We start from the raw sequence: 23566 nt of genomic DNA, 5'->3' as shown, positions 1-23566 counted from the left end.
ATAAAACACACAAAATAAAATAGGTTCAAGTCGACAATAACCTGAAAAAAAAAATACAAGAATGTAATTAAAAATCTATCTTACATCATGTATTTAGTTTAAATATTGTTTCCCTGGTTTTCTGAGAATAAGCAGATTTAACAGTTATTCAAGAGGATCTCGGGACAGGATCTCACTTTCATTGTGAGACTTTCCATTTGGTATATTAGAATCTTTTGGGACCTGTCAGTGTTTGTGGGCCGTTGTGCTGTTAATGAATGTGTAATAGTATGTGTTCATGTCTTTTTCACTGGCACAGTGAACCAATGGACTCAAGTGTGCTGTCATGTGCATGGCTGCAGGTTTATAATTAGAGTGAGCTGAGAGTCATGGGACAGCATTCCAAGCCTCATGCCCACAGTGAGCAGACACACTCAGTTAACACTGGTATGCTGTTCTAAATGCCTATTATATGATTGTAGATGTTTCTACACCACACTGGGAGGGATTCTCTGTGAAAATGTGAATCACTAATTTTTTGGGACCTTCCAGAAGTGTCAAATCCACGCCCACCAGAGAGATAGTCCCGACAAACCCTTACATTCCAGAGTGAACTAGAATGTGCGTCGAAGGCTGCTACAAAGCATTTTTCTACCAGTAAGAACAGCGTGACGATTAGCAGTAACCTACTCACTGAGAAGCTGTGATGTCCCCATCTCCCGTCGGCAGTGAACGCAGCGTCAAACCAACGTCGGATTAGTGCTGTGGACGTGTGACGTCACGGACGGGCTGGGCTTGCTAATTGTGACAGAAATATTTATCCGAGGCGTCTGGAGAAACAAACACCGTCGACGTCTTTCTCACCGCCAAGTAAGACATTACATGTGAACATTATTAACATGTGTGTCAACCGACTGCGACCTGTTGTCGTTTAACCCGCTGCAGTAGAAAAAACGCTGGGCATGATGCATGAGACACACTGCGACCTGTTATCAGCGCTGTGTACAGGCTTCATCCCGTGTCTGCTTCAAATGACATCGACGTCACAGCGGCTTTTTGTAAAGACATATCCAGTGACGGACGGGCTGGATGTTGTGCAGTATGAAGCACAGCTTTATCTTCCTTCCAGAACTGTCTGTTAGAAGATTAATCACGTGATGACTTCAGTTAGGCTCGCGCTCGTCTTTATCTATTGTATTTCTGGGAGATAACACGGAGGACACATCTGTCTCCTGAACAGAAAACAGTGAGGAGGGAGGAGAGGAGGGCTGACACAGATTTCGGTTGTTACGGTACTCCGTCACATTAGATTCATAATGAAACAAAACAATGACTTAACATTTTGTATGTGTAAGGGATAACGGCCGTCAGTGAAGGTTTGTGAAATGAAACATACGCGTGTCTACCGTGCATGGATGTTGTTACCAAGTTTTGTGAAAATTTGAGATTTGAACCGAAGATGTTCGCGTCTGAGACTATGCATTAGAGCATTAAAGGTGCAGTATGTAAGAATTTGCCACAAGTTCACATTCTAATCCAATAGGGGGCAGCATATCACTGAGTAACCTGTAGCTGCTGCAAACTGTAGCTGCTTTTAGCTAGCTAGCCCCAAAGATGAGCGCCAGGCCTCGAAGCCAGTTTCTGTAGTGGCCAAACTGTGTAATTACATCATCACATGATGCACGGTGTCCCAAAAAGACCTTTTCCAACAGTGAATGATTGTGTTTTGAGCATAACAACCACCCATCAAAATGACTTCCCGTATTTGAGCCATTTGGTCCAATAAATTGTGAAAATTCTAGAAAAGCTGCATGATTAAATTATTGAGTCTCCGTTTGAGGTAGCAGGGCACTAAACCAGAAGTTAGCCAGCTCGGTTGGCAGTAGGGCTGCACGAAATTGGAGAAAACTGACATTGCGATTTTTTTTAACCCTGCGATATATATTGCGATATGAAGAAATACAGGAATTTTCATCAGATGACCTGATTAGCACTTTATGTTATGCTGCATTTCAAAATGATAAGCATTTATATTTCATATGAGCTCATTCATGCGTGCTTGTGCCCCCCAGAACTTCCATTCCCCAGGCTGACTTACTTTCATCTATAAAAAAATACGTCCGTCTAATTTTCCTTCGGGTGCGGGTCGGGCGTCGGTAACAATTTATAGCGGGTCGGCTCGGGTGCGAAATGTAAATTGTGCTACTGTAGGAAAACCGGTCAGATGCAGTTTTAAGTATGGCGTGTAAGTGCGGGTTTTCAAAATAAGACCTGTGCAGGATTCTGCTGTGTGGTACCGACATAAATGGTCAAACAAATTAGTTGTGTTACCTCTCGTTGCGGCAACAGATGCAAGGCACTGTTGACACAGAACACGTGTTTCGTCAATATCATCCTTCTTGTAGCCGAAATAATTCCAGATAACTGACGTTGCTTTTCTTTTTGGCACCAAGTCTTCGGTTTCACGATTTTCTCTTCGTTGCTCGTTTTTCAGTGTTGTTACCAGCAACTTACTCCATGTGCAGGGGCTGGTCTGCTTCTGCACACTGATAAAGAACTAATGTGATTGGTGGATCGCTGTGCATGCACAGTGTGTGTCAGGTACCCTTGAAATTAGATGAGTTCATTTGCGTCCTAAATGGCAGGCTCTGCGATGTGACTATTGCACACACGTTCATTGCGATGGCGATGCTCAAACGATATATCGTATGGAGGACCAAACCTGACATAAGTATAAATAAATAAATAAATGCATAAATAAATACATAAATAAATACATAAATAAATGCTGAAATAAATAAATAAATGTATAAATAAATAAATGCATAAATAAATTGATGCATGAATAAATAAATAAATGCTGAAATAAATGTATAAATAAATAAATAAAAGTATAAATAAAAGAATAAATGCTTTTTATTTATTTATACATTTCTGTTCACCTACATTTATTTATTTCTGTATTTCTGTATTTCTGTTCACCTACATATATTTATTTCTGTATTTCTGTGTCCATATGTAAATGAGGAGGTAGGAGGTCCTAACCTCAGTCAAGAGCATGATTGGTTACAGGAGTGTGCTCGATGAGGGTCTACTACTTCTGCCTTACTAGCAGCGCTGATTCCTGTACACTGTACAGGAATGTTGCTGGCTACCAGCAAGCCCGCTCAGCTAACTGTTAGCTACAGTTGTTGACATTTGTTCATGTAGCTCTGGTTTAGTTATGAATTTGACTGGCGTTCATTTTAACTTGCGAGGGTCCCAGGTGTGCTGGTGGTGTGGTTTGAGAATCCCGTCTGGAGAGAGAGGGGTCCTCAGCCATGTCCGCTAACCAGGAAAAACATTCTGCTCATCGCTCTAAGTCATGTATATGTGTATTCTAGACGAGCGCTACAGAGCACAAATCGTCCAAAAGTGCATGTTGTCGGTCTCATATCTTTGTCGTGAATGTCTGTACTCTCAAATAACTCATGGGTGGAACAGGCTGAGGCATTTGTTCACGCCGAGCGGCTCGAGAGCGGAGTGGAGACCCCTTTTAGCTCTTATGTTAGCTGTTAGCTGCTCGCTGTAGCGCAGCGTCCAGGCTACCTTGTGACACCGGTTACCATCGGGTATTTTTCATTCCGCACTGTTCAAATGGTCGCTTAAAGCCATCGTTCCGAGCCGCATACATCGTTATTAAGCTGAAGCTAAGTCAGTGTGAAAACTGTACACTGTCATACAGCCTGCTGGTCAAACAGTCTGCAGAGTACGTTGACATCCAGCCCGAGCTCAGCGTGAGGTCAATCAGCTGTGGCAAATCGTGAGACGTCCAGATCAACCTGTGATACAAACACCAGTAGCGACAATGGTTCATAGGAAAGCCCAGACATGTATCTCACTCTCGGTGGTAACATGTGTCAACAGTTAACCTGGACGCTACGCTCTTAGCGCTACAGCGAGCAGCTAAAAGCTAACTAGCAGCTAACTGCTAACAGCGGTGTCCACGCCACTCTCGAGCCGCTCGGCGTGAACAAATGCTTAATACTGTTCCACACATGAGTTGTTTAAGAGTACAGAGATTCACGACAAAGATATGAGACCGACAACATGCACTTTTGGACGATTTGTGCTCTGTAGCGCTCGTCTAGCAGTGGTTTGCAAGTCGCAGCCCCGGCTTCTCCATGTGGATAGAAGTGTTCAAGCCACGTCAAAACGAATACACATATACATGACTTGGAGCGATGAGCAGAATGTTTTTCCTGGTTAGCGGACATGGCTCTCCAGACAGGATTCTCAAACCACACCACCAGCACATCTGGGACCCTCGCAAGTTAAAATGAACGCCAGTTAACCTGTCACACTGGTCGAGGCCATTAAGCTAACTGGAGCTGTTTACAACGTTACAGAGAGCGAGGCTTGAGATCAGGAATCGTTTGCTTTTGTCTGGCTCTCCGATTTGACCAATCATGCTCTTGACTGAGGTTAGGACCTCCTGACTCCTCATTTACATATGGACACAGAAATACAGAAATAATTATATGTAGGTGAACAGAAATACAGAAATACAGAAATAAATAAATGTAGGTGAACAGAAATACAGAAATAAATAAATGTAGGTAAACAGAAATGTAGAAATACATAAAAAGCATTTATTCTTTTATTTATACTTTTATTTATTTATTTATACATTTATTTCAGCATTTATTTATTTATTCATTTATTTATGCATTTATTTATTTATTTATGCATTTATTTATTTATTTATTTATGCATTTATTTATTTATTTATTTATTTATACTTATGTCAGGTTTGGTCCTCCATAATATCGTGCAGCCCCAGTTGGCAGAAGTCTTTTTAGTTTGCACGTTCTATGGGCCACACAACACGGAAGGTCTGGGTAATTTTACAGGCCAGGAATGGAGCAATTTTGTCTTCAAAACACCTCTGAACATAGGGATGAATTGGGCTCCATCTCCAACACTGTATCCAGATTTGAATGTCTCATCCCTGGTTAGCTCAGTTAGCAGCCATTTCTTAACTGCATGGAAAATAACAGAATGTTATTATCACAATTAGTGTTGTCACGATACCAAAATTATGACTTCGGTACGATTCCTGCCTAAAGTATCTCGATACCGATACTGAAACGATACCATGGCAGAAAACTAAATATCATCAAAAGTAATATCATAAATTTTAGATGACAGAATGTGGAACTTAAAATGATTTATTTCTTTTTATTATATATATATTTTTGTAAAAGCTTCTGAGCTTTATAGCTTCTGTATCTGTATCCAAGAACTCAAGTGTCTTCTTGTTTTGTTCATTTGTCTTGTTTGCTCTCAGAGATTATCAAATAAATTGATTTTCCATTAAAAGCTCAGTGCTTGTAGTAGAAAAAAATTAACAGCACATTAACTACAATTTTATTCAGCATAAAAAAAAATGAACATAAATGATATTAACTGTAAGTCTGGCAATTCATATAATAAGATAATACTTTATTCGTTCCACGAAGGGGAAATTTGCAGTTTGCATTTCATGTTGATAAAGTTCAAACCCTGGATTATTAGCCTGTAAACTACATTAGTGCACTAAAGTACAACACAAATGACCCAGACCTGGTGGAGGTCTGTGCTCTAATCACACCATTTTCTAGTAATATAAATTACAATATATATTATAGATTATTGACAAAAATGTACATGCTATGATTATATTACGAGTACTGATTGACTTAAAATAGATCATTTATAAGTGGTGTTGTTGATCAGCATACTTGTGAACTCCAGCACATGTTATGGTAAAGTTCATGTTACCAGTGTGAACGTTGTTTTTTTCATACAGAGATGTGGAACCATATCGGACTGTTAAACAGTTAGCTTTACCCCTGACTGCCTCCTGCAACTCTTATGGTGGAAATAGTTCGCTTGTCAGAACAAAAACCTCGCCTGACTTCCATCCGGGGGATATTTATGTTATCTATCGCTAACCTGCAGCTCTTTGAACTCTTTGAACAAGTCCGCATGTCTGTCAGCTGAAAGTGGCATGAGTGCTCCTGCTGACCGTCCTAGGCCTGTTGAAAAAGCAGACGCACGGAGCGAACTATGTAAATATTTCGCTAACGTTGCCGACAGTAAGGGCAAGCCCACGGACACCACAAAGCCTGTCTGTAAACGATGCTTTAAATCTGTAATGACCAAGAGAGCCAACACGTCTGTCTGGCTCTGCTCTGTGACTGTCTGTCACTGTGAAACCACGCCCACTCTGTCTGCAGGCAGTGAGGAAGCAGAGAGAAGCTGCGCACAGACAAAGTACCGATACTAATAAAACGTGAAAAAGTATTGTTGTTAACGGCTGGGTACTGCGGTACTTTTCTAGTATCGGTTTACGTGCAACACTAGTCACAATATAATATTTATTCTGATTTCAAATAAGAAACCTACTTGATGTTTGCAGACCTGTAAAGTGAAATGTTACCTGCTTCCTCCTCATGATGACTGTGTTTAGGTCGTGTTTGGAGTGTGTTCCTGAGCTTCAGCCAGGATGTCCTATATGAGAGGAGACAGCAGCTGGTCCCAGCCGGCGGACTTCGGCAGCCTTATCCAGACATGCAGCTCCAACATCCAGAAGATCAGCCAGAACTGTGAGTGCTTACTGTACCCAACTCACACACTCACGCACACACACACACACACACATTCTGAGAGCTACATGTTTACTGAAGTGGTTCCTTTTCTCTGTAGCTGGTCAGATCAAAAATCTCCTGTACCAGCTGGAGATGAGACAAGACACCTCGGACCTCCAGGAGAAGCTGTAAGTACTGGTGTGGGACTATCTGTATCTCACATATGATCATTATTTAAGTGTGTAACCCATAAAACATTTTGTGAGGTCTTAGTAGTGTTTGTGTTCCCCTGCAGCCAACAGCTCCAACACTACACCAATCAGCTGGCTAAAGAAACCAATACACACCTGAAGGAGCTGGGCTCACTTCCTCCATCCCTGTCCCCATCAGAACAGGTCGGTCTATAGACACTAGATACAGTCAGTGAGAATCCCACACACAATAATCACTCAAAGGGACACAAAGCAGAATTGCAGATTGAGATATGCCAGAGGTTATTCAAGTTTTTCAAGAAATGTTGCCGCCTCAAAGGGAGCTCAAAGATTTAGAGCTCAAGGGGAGTTAGATGATGAAAATGATAACATGTGTGTAGCCATAACCTTGTGGTAGCAAACTCTAGATATACAGTACCAGATGCAGCAGACTTCCAGCTGACTTTGGGCACTGTCCTCAAGTCCACAGGCGCCCCAGCAGAGGGTGCTCATGTTATACATATCAGCAGCTCAGACCTAATGTGATGAAGTTAAAAAAAGACGAATCAAGGCAGTCTTCTGGCAAAATGTCAAAAGGTCATTATTCACATGGCTAATGGTCATTCTTAAAAACAAAGATAGTTCTTGTTCGAACAAGATGAGTAAGTATCGACACAAACAGCATTGTCAGGGTGCAACTCCCAGCACACAGCTTCCCCTTTTGTCAGTACAAACACTGCACGATGTCATATTGTAAACATTGTATCATATTACATTTGTCTGTATCTTTCTTAATATACCTTTAACCAAGGTTAAAGGTCCATTCCATTACTGTACCAACTCCAATACTCCATTTGCCAATGATGCTACAAATATTGATTAATGTGTGTCCGCGGCATCAATTCCCAAATTATTTTGTTTCTGCACGTCCATACGCAAACACTGACAACAGAGTTTCTGAATATCTTCACCTTGGAGGAGTTTTCTTAGAGCTCCATTTTCACTGACCCAGGATGACTTCACCTTTCAGTGGATTTAATGTTGTGGCTGATCGGTTTATGTCCCAGCACAAGATCATGAAGGGAGGGATGTGAAGTATCACATCTGAAGTATAAATGCCCTTCGGGTATTCAGTCATATTATGTGGGAGTGGGCCAGACTGTCTCCATGCCTAGACATCATTCTATGCCTTTAAAGTTCCTCACTACAGTGTCATTCATGTTACAAAGTCAGTCACAAAGTGATGTATTTAAAGGGATATTCTGGTGTAAGTTTAATCCATCCTAGTTTTAGCATCCTCAGAAACGGCCGCACGACAACAATATATTGCAGTAAATGGGTCCAAGTATAAACCGCCATCAAAAAGCCGATTACCGAGTGCAGTAGAGTCCCGCAGTAATGATCATCACTGAGCTGCGGGACTCTACTGCACTCGGTAATGGACTCACAGGGCTTCCCCACAACAAGGAAGGCTTCTCGGGTGGTGAGTTTTGTTTATCTTTTCCGACAAATACGGCAACGATATCATGTTTGATGCCTCGAAATATGTGCTGGGACCTTGTTACTAATGTTGCTGAAGTTTGGTGCTGTTCTGAGCATTATTTGTGGCTTTTTGATGGTGGTTTTATACTTGGATCCATTTACTGCAATGTATTGTTGTCGTGCGGTCGTTTCTGAGGATGCTAAAACTACGTTAGCTAGCGGTCTGCAAACTTTATCTCTCGAGAGGGAGTCTAACACAGTTTCACAGTGTGTTAGAACATGGATTAAACTTACACCGGAATATCCCTTTAAGTTCCAAACCTTAGCTCTAAAATTTACGTTAAATCAATTAGTTCTTGGAATGGGTGGAAACAGTGAAAATGCCTGTCACAAGGTAATGTCTTCACTTTACTTCTTTTGTCTAACCAACAGATAATCAGTTTACAGTCATATAGAACAGAGGAAAGCAGCAAGTAATTACACTGAAGAAGCTGAGACAACAGAATGAATAATTTTTGCTTGATGATGGACTTAACAGTCCTTCCAGAAAAACGCTTTTTTTGGTCATTGTTGAGGGCAAAAATCCTTGATTATGCAGCACGTTTTCTTAAAAAATGCGATGGAATATGCAGGATATTTATGCAATTTTATGCAATGAAATTGCGGGAACTTGCAAAAACTGCGGTTTGATGAAAAAGAGAAAAAAAAGTGATTCCCCCAACACCCTGTTCTCACTAGGCTACTACCTTAATGTAAAAAGTCATTTCTTATTACTTCCTATGATAAGCAGCATACTACATCACAGAAAGTGCTGGGAATATTTAAGTTCTCATCTTGTTTTATATCAGACCTTAATAAACACATGGCTCAAACTTACAAAACATTGATGAGTCAAACAAGTTCTGTAGCTTTACAAAAAGAATATGCTACAACTTCTGTAAATATGGATAAATAAAATATAAAATGTGTGCTTCCTGTTTTACAGAGGTAGCTGTACAAAACAGACATCTTCTGTTGAAATAAGTGCTTCCAGTGCACAAAGTGCAATCTCTTACTGTAACGTAAATTTACATATTACTAATTTACTTACAACTGTAAGGTTTTTGAAACTAGTATGATTTTTTTGTTGGCAAATGAGACTGATTTGCGGGCTTCATCATGGCTTCATCGCGGGGTTTGCAGCTTTTTGACGATGTTCAGGTCTTGTAATTACGTCACTTCATAACGTTCCCATGGCAACAGGGGAAAATGGCTGCTCTTGTGTGAAGTAAACGCAACATTTTTCAACTTTCTGCTAAGATATATGTGACTTTTTTGCAATGAAAATGCGGGGATTATGAAATCATGCAAGCCACGCATATTTTGCGCGGAAATCGGCAATTTATGCAGTGAAAGTGCGGCGTATTTGAAAAAATGCGGCCCCCGCATAAATATGCGGACTTTGCCTGATTATGCATTGAATTATGCGATCACATAATCGCGTTTTTCTGGAGGGACTGACTTAAATTATTAAAATGATCAGAACTGTTGATTTATTTCCAGTTGATCAATCAATTAAATGGCTTCAGCACTACATGTGAAATGACATTAAAGAAGATAAAAGACATTTATAGTGAAGTAAGCGGATAGAGAGAGGGCAACAAAACTAAAGTAATGTACATATTGCTGCTTCTGAACCATCTGCAGTCGAGGTACAGCTCCTTGGCTGAGGCAGGGGCCCCTTTAAAATTATACAAAATGTCTGCTATAAAGGTTAAACATCCCAGAGACTGCTGCAGGGTCTTGTGTGCAGTCTCAGGTCTGATAGGACCTGACCTCGTTTTTGCTGTTTTTCTTTTGTTTTACCATCCCTTAATATGAACATCCATGTTGTCTGCAGTGGAAAGTTGTATTAATAAGGCCCCGCAAATAACATCAGTGTTAAGAAAGTTACTTCCTAAACATAATGCGTTACTTATTACTATTTACTTTCTTTTGAAAGTAATATGTTACTTTACAATATAACTGTCAGTGTAGTCATGTGTTATTGAGTACTTTTGTGTTACTTTCTCCCAAATAGCCACAAAGTATGACAAGGCATTAAGAAATGAAAAGAGTAATGTTGTTTCATAATCAGAGCTCAGAGACTTGAGTTTTTTGCATGTCATTTACTTCATTTCTAGTTAGGGGTGATATCTGATGAAGGCTCTCCTCTGGAGTGCAGATCTAGCTCATTAATGCATTTACATGCAGTGGTTACCACTATGCATTAAACTTGCTTATATTACAGTAATTATCCAAGACCTTTTTGATTAGATCAATAGCTCTGGACACAGGGATGGGCTTGCAGACAGAGAATTAAAGTCAAATAAATTATGAATACTTGAAAACTCGTGCCGTCTCTCGCTGTAGAGGGTTCCCTCGGCTTCGTTCCTAAACTCAAAATAACAGCAGCATACCTATACCCAAAAAGTACAGTCCTCTCTACAGCCATTTCATTAATATGATTCTTTTTTGGAGGATATTTTTCTGATGACAAATGTAGTTGATACAGAAATAGGAAAGCATTTTATTACTGCTCATAGTAATTTATTACTGTTACGTGGAGTAGTCTTAACCCCCAACACTGTGTAGCATTCAGTGTTCATTTTGGCAGCTATTTTAGATGAAGTATTGGTCCTTAGATGATTAAATACCAGCCAACACACAGTAGCAGCACTGATGAGCATGATTCAAAATGTGAACGTATGAATTGCTGTGCATTAGTGCCTTGTGAATCTGCTCTGTCCATAGAAGACCAGGGGCCAGAGGTCATCTTCACATGCAGATATTCCTGCTATTGATATTGTATTCCCCCTGCATCAGCCTTTTACCTACCATCGTCAGCACCTTGCCTGAATTCAGGAAATTGAAGTGTAATGTTAATGTTTGTTTGCTTTTTGTTTTCCTCCAGCGGCAGCAGAAGCTGCGTAAGGAGCGCCTGATGAACGACTTCTCTGCAGCTCTCAACAACTTTCAGGTGGTGCAGCGCAGGGCGGCAGAAAAAGAGAAAGAGTTAGTGGTCAGAGCTAGAGCTGGATCCAGAGGCATGGTAAATATCAGTCTTTCATTAAACAAAAGCGTTTCACCTTCATAACCAATAAACATATAGTGCTTGATATCACGCCCGCCGATAGGGGGGGACAAACGGGTCTGCTGTCCCGGGCCCAGGGTATGGGGGGGTCCAGAACTGGGCCCTCAATAAATTATGGAATAATTAAAAAAATAAATAAATAAATGATAATAATAATAATTAAATAGGCCTATTTGTGGAAAAAATATGTAATATTTGAGTTACATAAAAGCTTCTTATTTGTTTTCTTCCTAATTGTCCTTGAAATAGTGGTCAAGAACCCCCCCCCAACACAAAAATAGTTTGGCCACTGTGGTGCAACAGGCCAGCTCTAATGTTAACGTCCAATAGCTTGTATAAAAGCCCGACACAACACGTTATCTTTGACAGAAACAGTTGAGTTTGGTAGCTCCGTCAGAGAGGATGAGACAGAGAGGAGAGAGCTCCAGCTGCAGTCAGGTGACAGAGAGAGTGATGCGGGAGGGAAGGAGTCAGGTTGCCGGTGAGAGAGACAGAGTTTCCACGGAGTCTTAAAAAGTCTTACATTTGACAATCTCAATTTTAGGCCTTAAAAAGTCTTAAATACGTCCATATTTTGCATATAGGTCTTAAATTACATTTAATTTGGTCTTAAATATGTACGTCCATTTGCCGCTTCCGTCATCGTCTTTTTATGTTTGGAGGAAACCGAGATTCACAGTCAGCTCCGTGTGTTCTTCTATCTTAAGTATCAGGAACCTAAGTGGCATTTTGCCAACAGCGCGGTCGGAATTTATCGGCGTACACTTCGCCATTTCTGGAAAGATTTAGACAGCATAATCTGCCAGACGACCCTCAGATTGGGCACACTCGGTGTGAAAGCGCAGGTGTCACACAAAATCAGAAAAACACCAGTTAGCTTCTAAAAGTCTCCAGTGAAGTCACGTAATCACACACGTCTGTACGCCTTTGTCACCAGTTCCCGGTCCAAGTTCATCCAGTTCTGCTCGACCTGATTTTGAACACTGTGTGTGTGTGTGTGTGCGCGCGTGGAGGGTTATTATAGTTAACTAAAATTAAATTCCTAGATAAAAACTAAACTAAAACTACTTAAATCACTTGTAAACTAATTAAAACTAAACTGAAAAACTAAATTAAAATAAAAACAAATAAAAATGTTCAAACTATAATAACCCTGACACACACACACACACACACACACACACACACACAAACACTCAGCTGCTCTGTGAATGGCAATAAATGTAGTTATTTTTTAAAGTAATTCTGGGACCGCATTTTTCTGTACTTTTTCATACTTCGTGTAGGTTTTAGATTTAGATCAGAATGGATCAGAGACTGATCACACATTTAATTTCAGCCAGAGCAGAGGATAGGAAGAGCAGAGGATAGGAAGAGCAAGGGAAAAGGAGAGATTTTGGCGCGGGGGCCCACCTAATATTATCTTGTCCTGGGCCCAGGCAAGACTGTCAGCTGGCCTGCTTGATATAATAACTACCAATACATTTGCATACATGATGAAAAAGTGATGTGAGCTGATATTTACTCTACAGGGAGACAGAGGCAACATGAATGAACAGCTGGTTGCATTTGAAAAGTAAGTCTCTCCACTGCGTTTTTAACTATTGTTGCTTCAGTCAATTCCACGCTTAGTTCTTTATGCATTCTGTTTAAAAAGCCACAACATAGCCAAAATATGCTCCTCTTTTGTTCTTCGGGTGGATGCTTTTTAGTACAGAGCTATTTTGAATAAACTATCTACAGTGAGACATCTACGATGGTGTATTTTCTATATATCCAAATAAAAGTGATGTCACATCCTCCCTAAGAATTCAACCAATTCATTGGCACTGCAGGTATTATCAGCTTTTAGCCTTGTGCACAAATTAAGTGCCCGTGTCCACATGGCATTTTTTTAATGGTTCCCAATGAGGCGTGAGCATCTGCAGCAGCAGTCGGCTGCCCAGAGAAAAGCTGCTGCATCCAGCGTCTATTTTCTGAGCGCTCTGCCTTTTTTGTGCGGCTGCTCGGAGTGCGTCAGGTTTTCTTTCACTCCCAGTAGCGTAAAATAATACCAGAATGAAATGCTGCCACAAGTCATGCTCTATATCTGTTATTAGACATCAATATTTTCCCTTCCCATTTTTGTTGTGGTTGTTCTAAGGCCTTCTGGGAGATAAAAACATGTTTAACTTTAGGTGTAGGAGACCGTATAGTTATACACTTCTTAGCATTAAATAACTAATCATTTCTAGAACATATTTAATATCACAAATTGACATCTATCAGTCAGAGGGTATATCACTACTAATAAAGTGTTATCTCTCTGATTGTGCAGGGAAGATGATTGGGGTCAGAGCCAGACTCAGACTGAGGAGCCAGCCATCACAGAAGAGGACCTGGAAATCATCAAGGAGAGAGAGACTAACATCAGACAGCTGGAGGTATCACCCTGAATGAGAGGAAACACTGCAGCTGTCACACATACTTCTTTTCAGCAATTAACCCTCTCCTGTCCTCTCCAGGCCGACATTATGGATGTGAACCAGATCTTCAAGGACCTTGCTGTGATGATCCACGACCAGGGAGAGATGATTGGTTAGTGAGAAGAAACTTAGATCAGCATTGAGTTGTACACATTTAGATAACGAAATGTGTGTGTGTGTGTGTGCGTGCGTGTGTGTGTGTGCGTACGTGTGTGTGTGCACGTGTGCGTGCATGCACGCCTCAAACCTCCTCATGTGTTCTCATTCCAGACAGCATTGAGGCTAATGTGGAGAGTGCAGAGGTCCATGTAGACAGAGGGGCCGTCCAGCTACAGAAAGCAGCCTATTACCAGGTAGGATAGACATAAAATATAACACAACATGAAAAAAACAGTCATAATATAATATACATATAATGCATATTAAAGGATATGTCTGGTGTTACTGTGTACATACAACATAGCAAACATTGAAGGAGAAGCAAGTATTACATTGGCAATTACAAACAATTATATAAAGCTAACAGAATGAATTAAAGAAGGAGACAAAAATAAAGAAAACCTGAATAAAACAGAAAATAAAAACATAAAAATCAGAAGTTAAAAGCAGCTTCATACAAGTGTGTTTTGTGTCTGATTTAAAGTGGGGCACTGATTTAGCACCTGATCTCTTCTGGCAGGGCCCCTGTCTGAGGACAGTCTGGGGGCTGTAAAAGCAAAAGCACAGTGACATTTAGTTTTTAGCTGCAACTTTGGAGAAGCTAACAGAGTTTTGTCTGACGACCTCAGGCAGCATGTTTGGCAGCAAAAGGAGAACAGCTTGGAAATATAAGGAAAGGCAAAGTGTTTTAAAAGTGATTCTAAAGGACACGAGTAGCCAATGTCAGGAAGCTAAAACAGGGGCAATATGGTAATATGTGCATTCCAGACAACCTGAACTTGTAACCTCACTTGTAAAGTAAGAAACATCTACCCCAACTTCATGAAGAAGCAGTTGTCTGATGTCACACAATGATGGCAGCACCCACAGGGTGGTGTATTTGTAGACTACAATGTTTGTACTAGCCGAGTGAATGGAATATTTAGATACGTTTCCAAGTATAGAAGTGCTGTAAAATAAAATGCATAATGGCGTCTGTTGCATTATGTGTCATTTATCTCCTCTATTTAATTTATATATGCGTGGAGGCTTCACTGCTGAGCAAATTTGTTATGGTCAGCCAAATTTTGAGTTCACTTTTGGCATCACCTGGAAACTCAGGTCAGGTCAGAAGTCATTAATTTCAACTGAAAACAATTTCAGGTAACACGTATTATTCAGTGGTATAAACAGTGGGATGCCAGCCAAAGCCAAACATGCAGCTTTGAAGTTTGTCATTGCTCATATAGCTCATGCAAAGTTCACCACAGGCTTGGACTCATATTTAGCCCAAACATTCACACTGAGGTATATGATCTGCTGCCTTTTCTTAGAGGGTTAGGGTTAGGTTTAAAAAACCTGCATATACACTCATTTTTGTGTGACGATGGAATTAGTCTAGTCTAGATTTTTATGGAGCCAGAACGGGGACTTTAAAATTTGGCATCCCCGGCTCGGCACAACAGGCTGTTTTACTGTTGTGCTAACTGGGGCTATTGCTCCGTGCTCGGCGCCCCGGTACTACTACCACACTCCATACGCATAGAGAGACCGGAGCTCAGGAGCTCCGGGACAGAACCAGCTACACAGAGACTTGGACGTATCAGGAGCTTGAAGAAAAGTCCGCGAGGTAGTTGGACTCTGTGTTGCCCAGAGACGGCCGGCACACGGGCCCTAACATGGTGTATTGTGGCTGGACCGTCCAGCCCCGCCTTCCCGCAGGCTGCTGCCATTACCTTCTCAAATGATACGCAAACCACGCTCTACTTGCCCCTCCCCTCAGGCCCCTCCCTCTCGACGCCAAAACAGTGACAGAAAGTTGAAACTGAAAATCAGTGACACTGAAAAAAAACTGACATTGTAAAAAAATCTGTCACTGAAAAAAAAGTGACATGAAGAAGAATCTGAAGATTGTCATTGAAAAATACAAAAAAATCCCAATAAAATAAAATGAAAAGATTTTCGGATTTGAATTATTTGAATTAGTTTCTTTTTTCAGTGCCAATACTGTTTTCAATACAAATGTCCATCCATCCATTCCATCCATCCATTGTCAACTGCTTATCCAAAGTCGGGTCGCGGGGGCAGCAGCTTCAGTAGCGAGCCCCATACATCCCTTTCCCCGGCCACATCGGCTAACTCTGACTGGGGAATCCCCAGGCGCTCCCAGGCCAGAGAAGAGATATAATCCCTCCACCTGGTCCTGGGTCTACCCCTAGGTCTCCTCCCAGTTGGACGTGCCAGGAACACCTCCCTAGGAAGGCGCCCTGGTGGCATCCTCATCAGATGCCCAAACCACCTCAACTGGCTCCTTTCCACGCAGAGGAGCAGCGGCTCTACTCCGAGTCCCTCCCGGATGGCTGAGCTTCTTACCCTATCTCTAAGGGAGACCCCAGCCACCCTGCGAAGAAAACCCATTTCGGCCGCTTGTACCCGCGATCTCATTCTTTCGGTCGTGACCCATCGCTCATGACCATAGGTGAGGGTAGGGACGAAGATTGACCGGTAGATCGAGAGCTTTGCCTTTCGACTCAGCTCCCTTTTCGTCACAACCGTGCGGTGAAGCGCATGCAACACCGCACCCGCTGCTCCGACTCTCCTGTCAATCTCACGCCCCATCATCCCCTCACTCGTGAACAAAACCCCGAGGTACTTGAACTCCTTCGCTTGGGGCAAGGACACATTCCCCACCTGGAGTAGGCAATCCACCGGTGTCCTACTGAGAACCATGGCCTCAGATTTAGAGGTGCTGATCCTCATCCCTGCCGCTTCACACTCAGCTGCGAACTGATCCAGTGAGCGTTGTAGATCTACAGCCGATGATGCCATCAAGACCACATCATCTGCAAAAAGCAGTGATGCGCTCTTAAGGTCATCGACCTGTAACCCCTCCATACCACGACTGCGCCTCGAAATCCTGTCCATGTATATCACAAACAGGATTGGGGACAAGGCACAGCCCTGGCGGAGGCCAACACCCACTTGGAACAAGTCCGACTTACTTCCGAGTATACGCACGCAGCTCTCGCTTTGAGAATATAGGGATTGGATGGCCCTGAGAAGGGACCCCCTCACCCCATACTCCCGCAGCACCTCCCACAGAACATCCCGGGGGACCCGGTCATACGCCTTCTCCAGATCCACAAAACACATGTGGACTGGGAGATTGTACTCCCAGGCCCCCTCCAAGACCCCTGCCAGAGTAAAGAGCTGGTCCGTTGTTCCACGACCAGGACGGAATCCGCATTGTTCCTCTTCAATCTGAGGTTCGACAATCGGCCGGACCCTCCTTTCCAGCACCTTGGAGTAGACTTTCCCAGGCAGGCTGAGTAGTGTGATACCTCTGTAATTGGCACACACCCTCTGGTCCCCTTTCTTAAAGAGAGGGACCACCACACCTGTTTGCCACTCCTTCGGCACCGACCCCGACCCCCACGCAATGTTGAAGAGGCGTGTCAACAAAGACAGCCCCTCAACACCCAGAGCCTTCAGCATTTCTGGTGGTATCTCATCGATCCCTGGGGCTTTGCCACTGTGGAGTTGTTTGACTACCACAGTGACTTCACCTAGGGAAATCGGCGATGATACCCCATCATCCTCCAGCTCTGTCTCCATTACAGGCCATTCCATGGCCTCGCCGAACTCCTCCCACACCCGCTGCTTTGCCTCTGGAACAGCTGCGGCTGCTGCCCTTCGGGCCCGTCGGTACCCCAAATTTGCCTCAGGAGTCCCCCGGGACAACATGTCCCTGAAGGACTCCTTCTTCAGTCGGACGGCTTCCCTGACCACCGGTGTCCACCACGGTGTCCGAGGGTTGCCACCCCTTGAGGCACCTAAGACCCTATGGCCACAGGACACAGCTGCAGCTTCAACAATGGAAGCGTTGAACATCGTCCATTCAGGTTCGATATCCCCAGCCTCCACAGGGATGCTAGAGAAGCTCCTTCGGAGGTGGGAGTTGAAGGCTTCTCGGACAGGGGCCTCCCCCAGACGTTCCCAGCTTACCCGCACTACTCGTTTGGGCTTACCAGGTCTGTCCAGGGATTTCCCCTGCCACCGAAACCAACTCACCACCAGGTGGTGATCAGTTGACAGCTCTGCCCCTCTCTTCACCCGAGTGTCCAAAACACACGGTCGAAGATCAGATGATACGATCACAAAATCAATCATTGACCTTCGACCTAGGGTGCTCTGGTACCACGTACACTTATGAGCATCCTTGTGTTCGAACATGGTGTTCATTATAGACAGACTGTGAGTAGCACAGAAGTCTAATAATAGAACACCACTCGGGTTCAGATCGGGGAGGCCGTTCCTCTCAATCACGCCCCTCCAAGTATCTCTGTCATTGCCGACGTGCGCGTTGAAGTCCCCCAGTAAGACTACGGAGTCCCCCACTGGGGCCCCTTGCAGGGCCCCAGCCAGGACCTCCAAGAAGGCTGCATACTCCGAACTGCTGTTCGGTGCATACGCACAGACAACAGTCAGAGTTTTCCCCCCAACCCTTAGGCGAAGGGAGGCGACCCTCTCGTCCACCGGGGTAAACTCCAACACGGCAGCGCTCAGCCGGGGACTTGTATCCCCACAAGGCGCCTCACACCTTTGGCAACTCCGGAGAAGAATAGTGTCCAGCCCCTTTCCAGGAGTTTGGATCCAGAGCTGATGCTGTGCGTGGAGGCAAGCCCCACCAGATCCAACCGGTAACGCTCAACCTCCCACACCAGCTCCGGCTCCTTCCCCCCAAGAGAGGTGACATTCCACGTCCCCAGAGTCAGCGTCTGCCGCCCAGGTCTGGGCTGCCGAGGCCCGTCACCACCACCGCCACCCATGTGGCAACGCACCCGACCCCAGCGGTTTCTCCTGCTGATGGTGGGTCCACAGGATGGGGGAGGGAGAAGTGCCACGTTGCTCTTTCGGGCTGTGCCCGGCCGGGCCCCGTGGCAGACCCGGCCACCAGGCGCTCGCTCACGGGCCCTCCGTCCGGGCCTGGCTCCGGACGTGGGCCCCGGGCTTCCTCCGGGCAGGGTCTCTCGCCTCACACCTCTATTTCTCATGGGGTATTTTGAACCATACTTAGTCTGGCCCCTCGCCTGAGACCAATTTGCCTTGGGAGACCCTACCGGGAGCACATGGCTCCTGACAACCTAGCTCCCAGGTTCATTGGGACACTCAAACCTCTCCATCGCGATAAGGTGATGGTTCCCGAAACAATTGAACAAATGTTTCAATGACAATGTTTCCTTTTTCAGTACTGGTTTTGTTTTCAATGCCAATTTTTTTTTGGGATGCCAAATTTTAAAGTCACTGTTCTGGCTCCATAGATTTTCCTCAGAGAAACAATCTTTTCCATACCAATGTAAAGATTTATACATTGTTTTCTGCTCAAGTCATACTTAAGATCATAATTGCTCATTAGTCCATTTTTTAAAAACGCTGTCCTTTTAAAGCTGGGTTGTGTTCTGTAAAAACCAATGCACTTGAAAGCTGAGTGCCTGGGCAAGGAATCAGAAAGTATTGAGAAATTGACTGAAACACTGTTTGAGGGTTTAGGTCTTTTCTCAGAATTTACCGACAGTAACAAAAATATAGAACAGCAGCAAGCTTATTGTTTTGTGCAGTATCCTATCATAAATACAATGTAATATGATATCCTGTTTATAACCAGTGTGAAGCTGCTGTCACTGTCATGCAAAACACTGACACAGTGTGATCTGCTCCTTTGTTGTGTGCAGAGGAAGTCCCGTAAGAGGATGTGCATGCTGGCCATGGTGCTGTCGCTGGTGCTCATCATCCTGATCATCATCATCTGGCAGGCCATCAAATGAGAGAAGCACAGGCCACTGATACCTTCAAATGACTTCCAATGTGTGTTTGTGTGTGTGCGTCAGAGAGCTGTATGTGTGTCTGTATAGACTTGACATTCCAATACAAAAAAGTAAAATCATCCTCAGTGTAACATTCTCCACCTGTATTCAGTCACTGTGTTTGACTGAATGTGGATGTAAATGTGTGGGGTAAATGAATGGGAACAACAGTGGGTTAATACATTATTTTATTACATTGTTTATATTCTAAGCGCTGCATTGTAGGCATCTGGACTTGTTGCAGTCTCTTGAAGATGTTTCAGCTCTCATCAAAGAGGCTTCTTCAGTTCTATCTAACTGGAGGGGAGGTGCAGACTTCTGTGTGGGAGTGTCCTTATAGAGTCTTTAAGGCCACTTATTTGTCGTTGACTCAACCGGCTTTCATGTGGGTTGCTAAGGCTAGCTGAGCCTAGGTGTGAAGGGTTGTTAAACTGTCTTTGGAGAGAACTCAGTACAGCATTGTAGGTGGGTGATAAGTAACGTCGTAGTCCACCTCCTCTGTTCAAAAAAGACAGTTTGACAGAGATGGATTCCTTTACTCCTAGAGGGTTAAAGGAATCCATCTGTGTCAAACTGGATTGATTGTTTAACAGCCTGCGACTCCCCTCAGCTTTTTTAGAACTGGATGAGAGCTGAAACATCTTCAAGAAATTGAAACAAGTTCAGTCGACTACAATACAGCACTTAGAATAACCATGACCAGGATGACTGAGAACCTTCATCAGCATTGTTTATATTATTGCTTTTTTTAAAGACTAACAGCAACAAGTCCAAGACTGATATGTGTTGTGATATGTGTATGATTACTGCTACTTACAACACTCGTGGCACACTGTCAGACTGGAAATGTAAAGGAAGAATGTCTGGATTGGCCAACAATTTAGCTGTAGCCTCCACAATTGTGATGGGGACGACAGTTCTTTTAACTGTACCAAATCAGAAGAATCAGTTCAGTGAAAAGTTAAGCACAGAGTGTTCAAGTAATCCTTCAGACTGTAGTCCCACTTACTGAACTGAGACACAACTGAGAACACCAAGAACAAGCTACTTAGCTGGATAAAGATGTCAGTTGCAAACTAAATCTGAAGTCCAAACTAGTATGTAGGGCACATATATTTTCACTACACCTAATTATTAAACAAAATATCGAGGAGAGGAAGACTGGAGGGCTGGAGCTCACATTCACTCTGTAGTACTATTAAGATGCTCTGTTCAGTTTAAACTTCCCCATAGTTGTCCTCTTTTCCACACAGTGAAGTTGTGTGTGTGTGTGGCTGACTGACTGGGAGCTCAGCTTAACTGATTAATGAACAGAGAGTTCAGGAAGTGATACAGTTCTGTTGGATCACCCAAATAATTTATTCTTTTGAAGGAAACATTTGCGAACAACATAACACTGCTCCCCAGTGCAGACAGGATCTATTAGGTACTTACTCATGAATGTTGGATGATGAATATGCATGGCAAAATAGTCATCTCAAGGGGGGCAATGCTTCAGTATTCTGTGTGTGTGTGTGCACGCGCGTGTGTGCGTATGCGTGTGTGTTATTAAACGCAATATTGCACAATTTTGTATGAATACTGTAAACCCTGTCTTATTTGAAGTGTACCCTGATATAAGGAGTATCTTACCCATGAAAGTGTTGAAGGACATATAGACTGTTAGCAGCTGGTAGAATGTCTGTCTTTAGTAAAATGTGTCACTGGATCTGTCCACCCTCAATTTAATACAGTACCACCTAATGAAGTACTGCTGGTGTCTTGTCTCATTTTGTTCACCAGAGGGTGAGCTAAGCATGACAGTCAGCTGGGTCTGTTTAACATAGACACCTGCTGTTATTCAAGATTCAAGAAAAATGTGTGCTACAATACAAGATTGTATGATGAAATCACTGTTAAGCCACATATTTTAAAAATAGACTAATTAATGATGAATATTCAAGTCAGAAAAATAAACTGTTTATAGTGGAGTGTTGAAGACGAGCAGCAGGTAGCTGACACAGTGAACAGACTGTGGCTGGATGGGTTGTTGTGTTTTAGTATCGTTGGGCCCTGTGCAGATATCTCACCTCACTGATGTCACTAGCCCCTTTTAGATAGAAAAGGTGGCACATTTGCAACAAGGTAAAGGCTGCAATCTGAAGAAAATATCTTACCAGGGCAGGAACAGTCATGTAGAAAAGTGTTTCATAATTGACGGTGCAAAATTTCCTCTCCACCTTTAATAAGTTGGATGGTTGTGATTGGCTGATCTCTTCAGAATCATGGTGAGTCATGGCAGCGGGGGTGCCACAAAGCTGCTGGGACCTGATGACCTTCCAGTGATGTTGAGGACCATTCAGTGTTCCTCCACAGCCACAAGAAGGCATGTAACCAAGACAACCCCAATGTTTGCCTCATTAAATCCCACCAGACTCTCGTTATTCACTGATCAGCTGTTCTGTCCACACTCATCATGCCAATTGTCTCATTCAACCATTTCAGTATCATCTGCAGTTTGAGCATCGCTTTAACTCTGAGGGCACCAGCACCGATGTAAAATATTGACCGTACAAAAACAAGACAGCCACTCAGGAAACACTGCAGAGCACTTTACAGCTAGTTACTGTTGGACCCCAATCAGCAGAGCACATCCAGATGACAATTACTGTACAAGTCTTTTATGTCATCAATTTGAAGTTCCCTTCAGTGGCTACAAGTTCAATACAGGCTTGATTTTATTAGCAAGCTAGTCATGCAAGTGATTAGCTGACATAACACCGCTACAAGAGGTGCTGTAAGGAATATGTACTGCACTCGCTACTGACTGTAGGGTAATTTCATGCTAATTCACCCAAGATCCAGAACTTTACCCAGGTTATGTCATGGATTTCCTTTAAAAAAGAATCACGTTGATACTTCTGTTTAATTCATGGAGCTTGCAAAGTCTTATAGCTGTTCTCCAAATACTTTTTAAGTTTAAGTATTGCCCTCTGAGCAAAATTTTGGTTCTTCTGAGTATGTTTATATTCTCAGCCTCACAAATCGCTTATTGTTCACTGAAATGTCTTTGAAACATCTAAGAGACCCTGAAGAAACTTTACAAGATGTATTCATTTACACTATATATATATATATATATATATATATATATATATATATATATATATATATATATATATTATCATTATTATTATTTCATACGATATTATCATTCATTTGATGACTGTAACCATTCAGCAACAATAGTGTAATAGTGTAGCTATTGACTCTGCAGAAAGTAGTAGTATATATATGAAAAAAAGGGGTGGCAATAGATCAGTCTGTAGGGACTTGGCTTGGGGACATGAAGGTCGCTGGTTCAAGTCCAAAAAAAGTATGATGTGGACTGTCACATAGTTCACATCCTGGGCATTGCCGAGGTTCCCTTGAGCAAGGCACAGTCCCCTAACACTGCTTGTTGGGCACTGTAGCATGTCTGGCAGCCCCTTCACTCCTCTCCTCTACACTGCATATGTGTTTGTGTGTGTGCACGCCTGTGTGTAGTGTGAGTGGAAAAAATAATTTCCATATATTACCATAGTATATATAAAAGAAAATACATAAAAAGTTGGCCTACCACTTCATGGCTGAGTTGCTGTTGTTCCCAATCGCTTCCACTTTGTTATAATACCACTGACAGTTGACTATGTAGGAGCAAGGAAATTTCACGACTGGACTTGTTGCACAGGTAGCATCCTATCAC

The 23566-nt window shown here is 42.9% G+C and overlaps 1 protein-coding gene across 1 annotated transcript; it reads left to right on the top strand.

Annotated features, from left to right (window-relative positions):
• The first annotated feature begins 712 nt into the window (after positions 1-712).
• Positions 713-21592, top strand: stx12l (syntaxin 12, like). The gene is made up of 10 exons (XM_030394556.1): positions 713-849; positions 6473-6608; positions 6709-6778; positions 6886-6985; positions 11196-11333; positions 12908-12951; positions 13693-13798; positions 13880-13952; positions 14111-14193; positions 19711-21592. Exons 2-10 carry the CDS (start codon positions 6509-6511, stop codon positions 19801-19803), a joined length of 807 nt encoding a protein of 268 aa, XP_030250416.1. The 5' UTR covers positions 713-849; positions 6473-6508; the 3' UTR covers positions 19804-21592.
• The last annotated feature ends 1974 nt before the right edge of the window (positions 21593-23566 follow it).

This window comes from Sparus aurata, chromosome 17, assembly GCF_900880675.1.
Source record: "Sparus aurata chromosome 17, fSpaAur1.1, whole genome shotgun sequence".
Taxonomy (NCBI): domain Eukaryota; kingdom Metazoa; phylum Chordata; class Actinopteri; order Spariformes; family Sparidae; genus Sparus; species Sparus aurata.
Note: the sequence above shows the minus strand (reverse complement) of the source record. Positions and strands in the feature narration are given on the sequence as shown.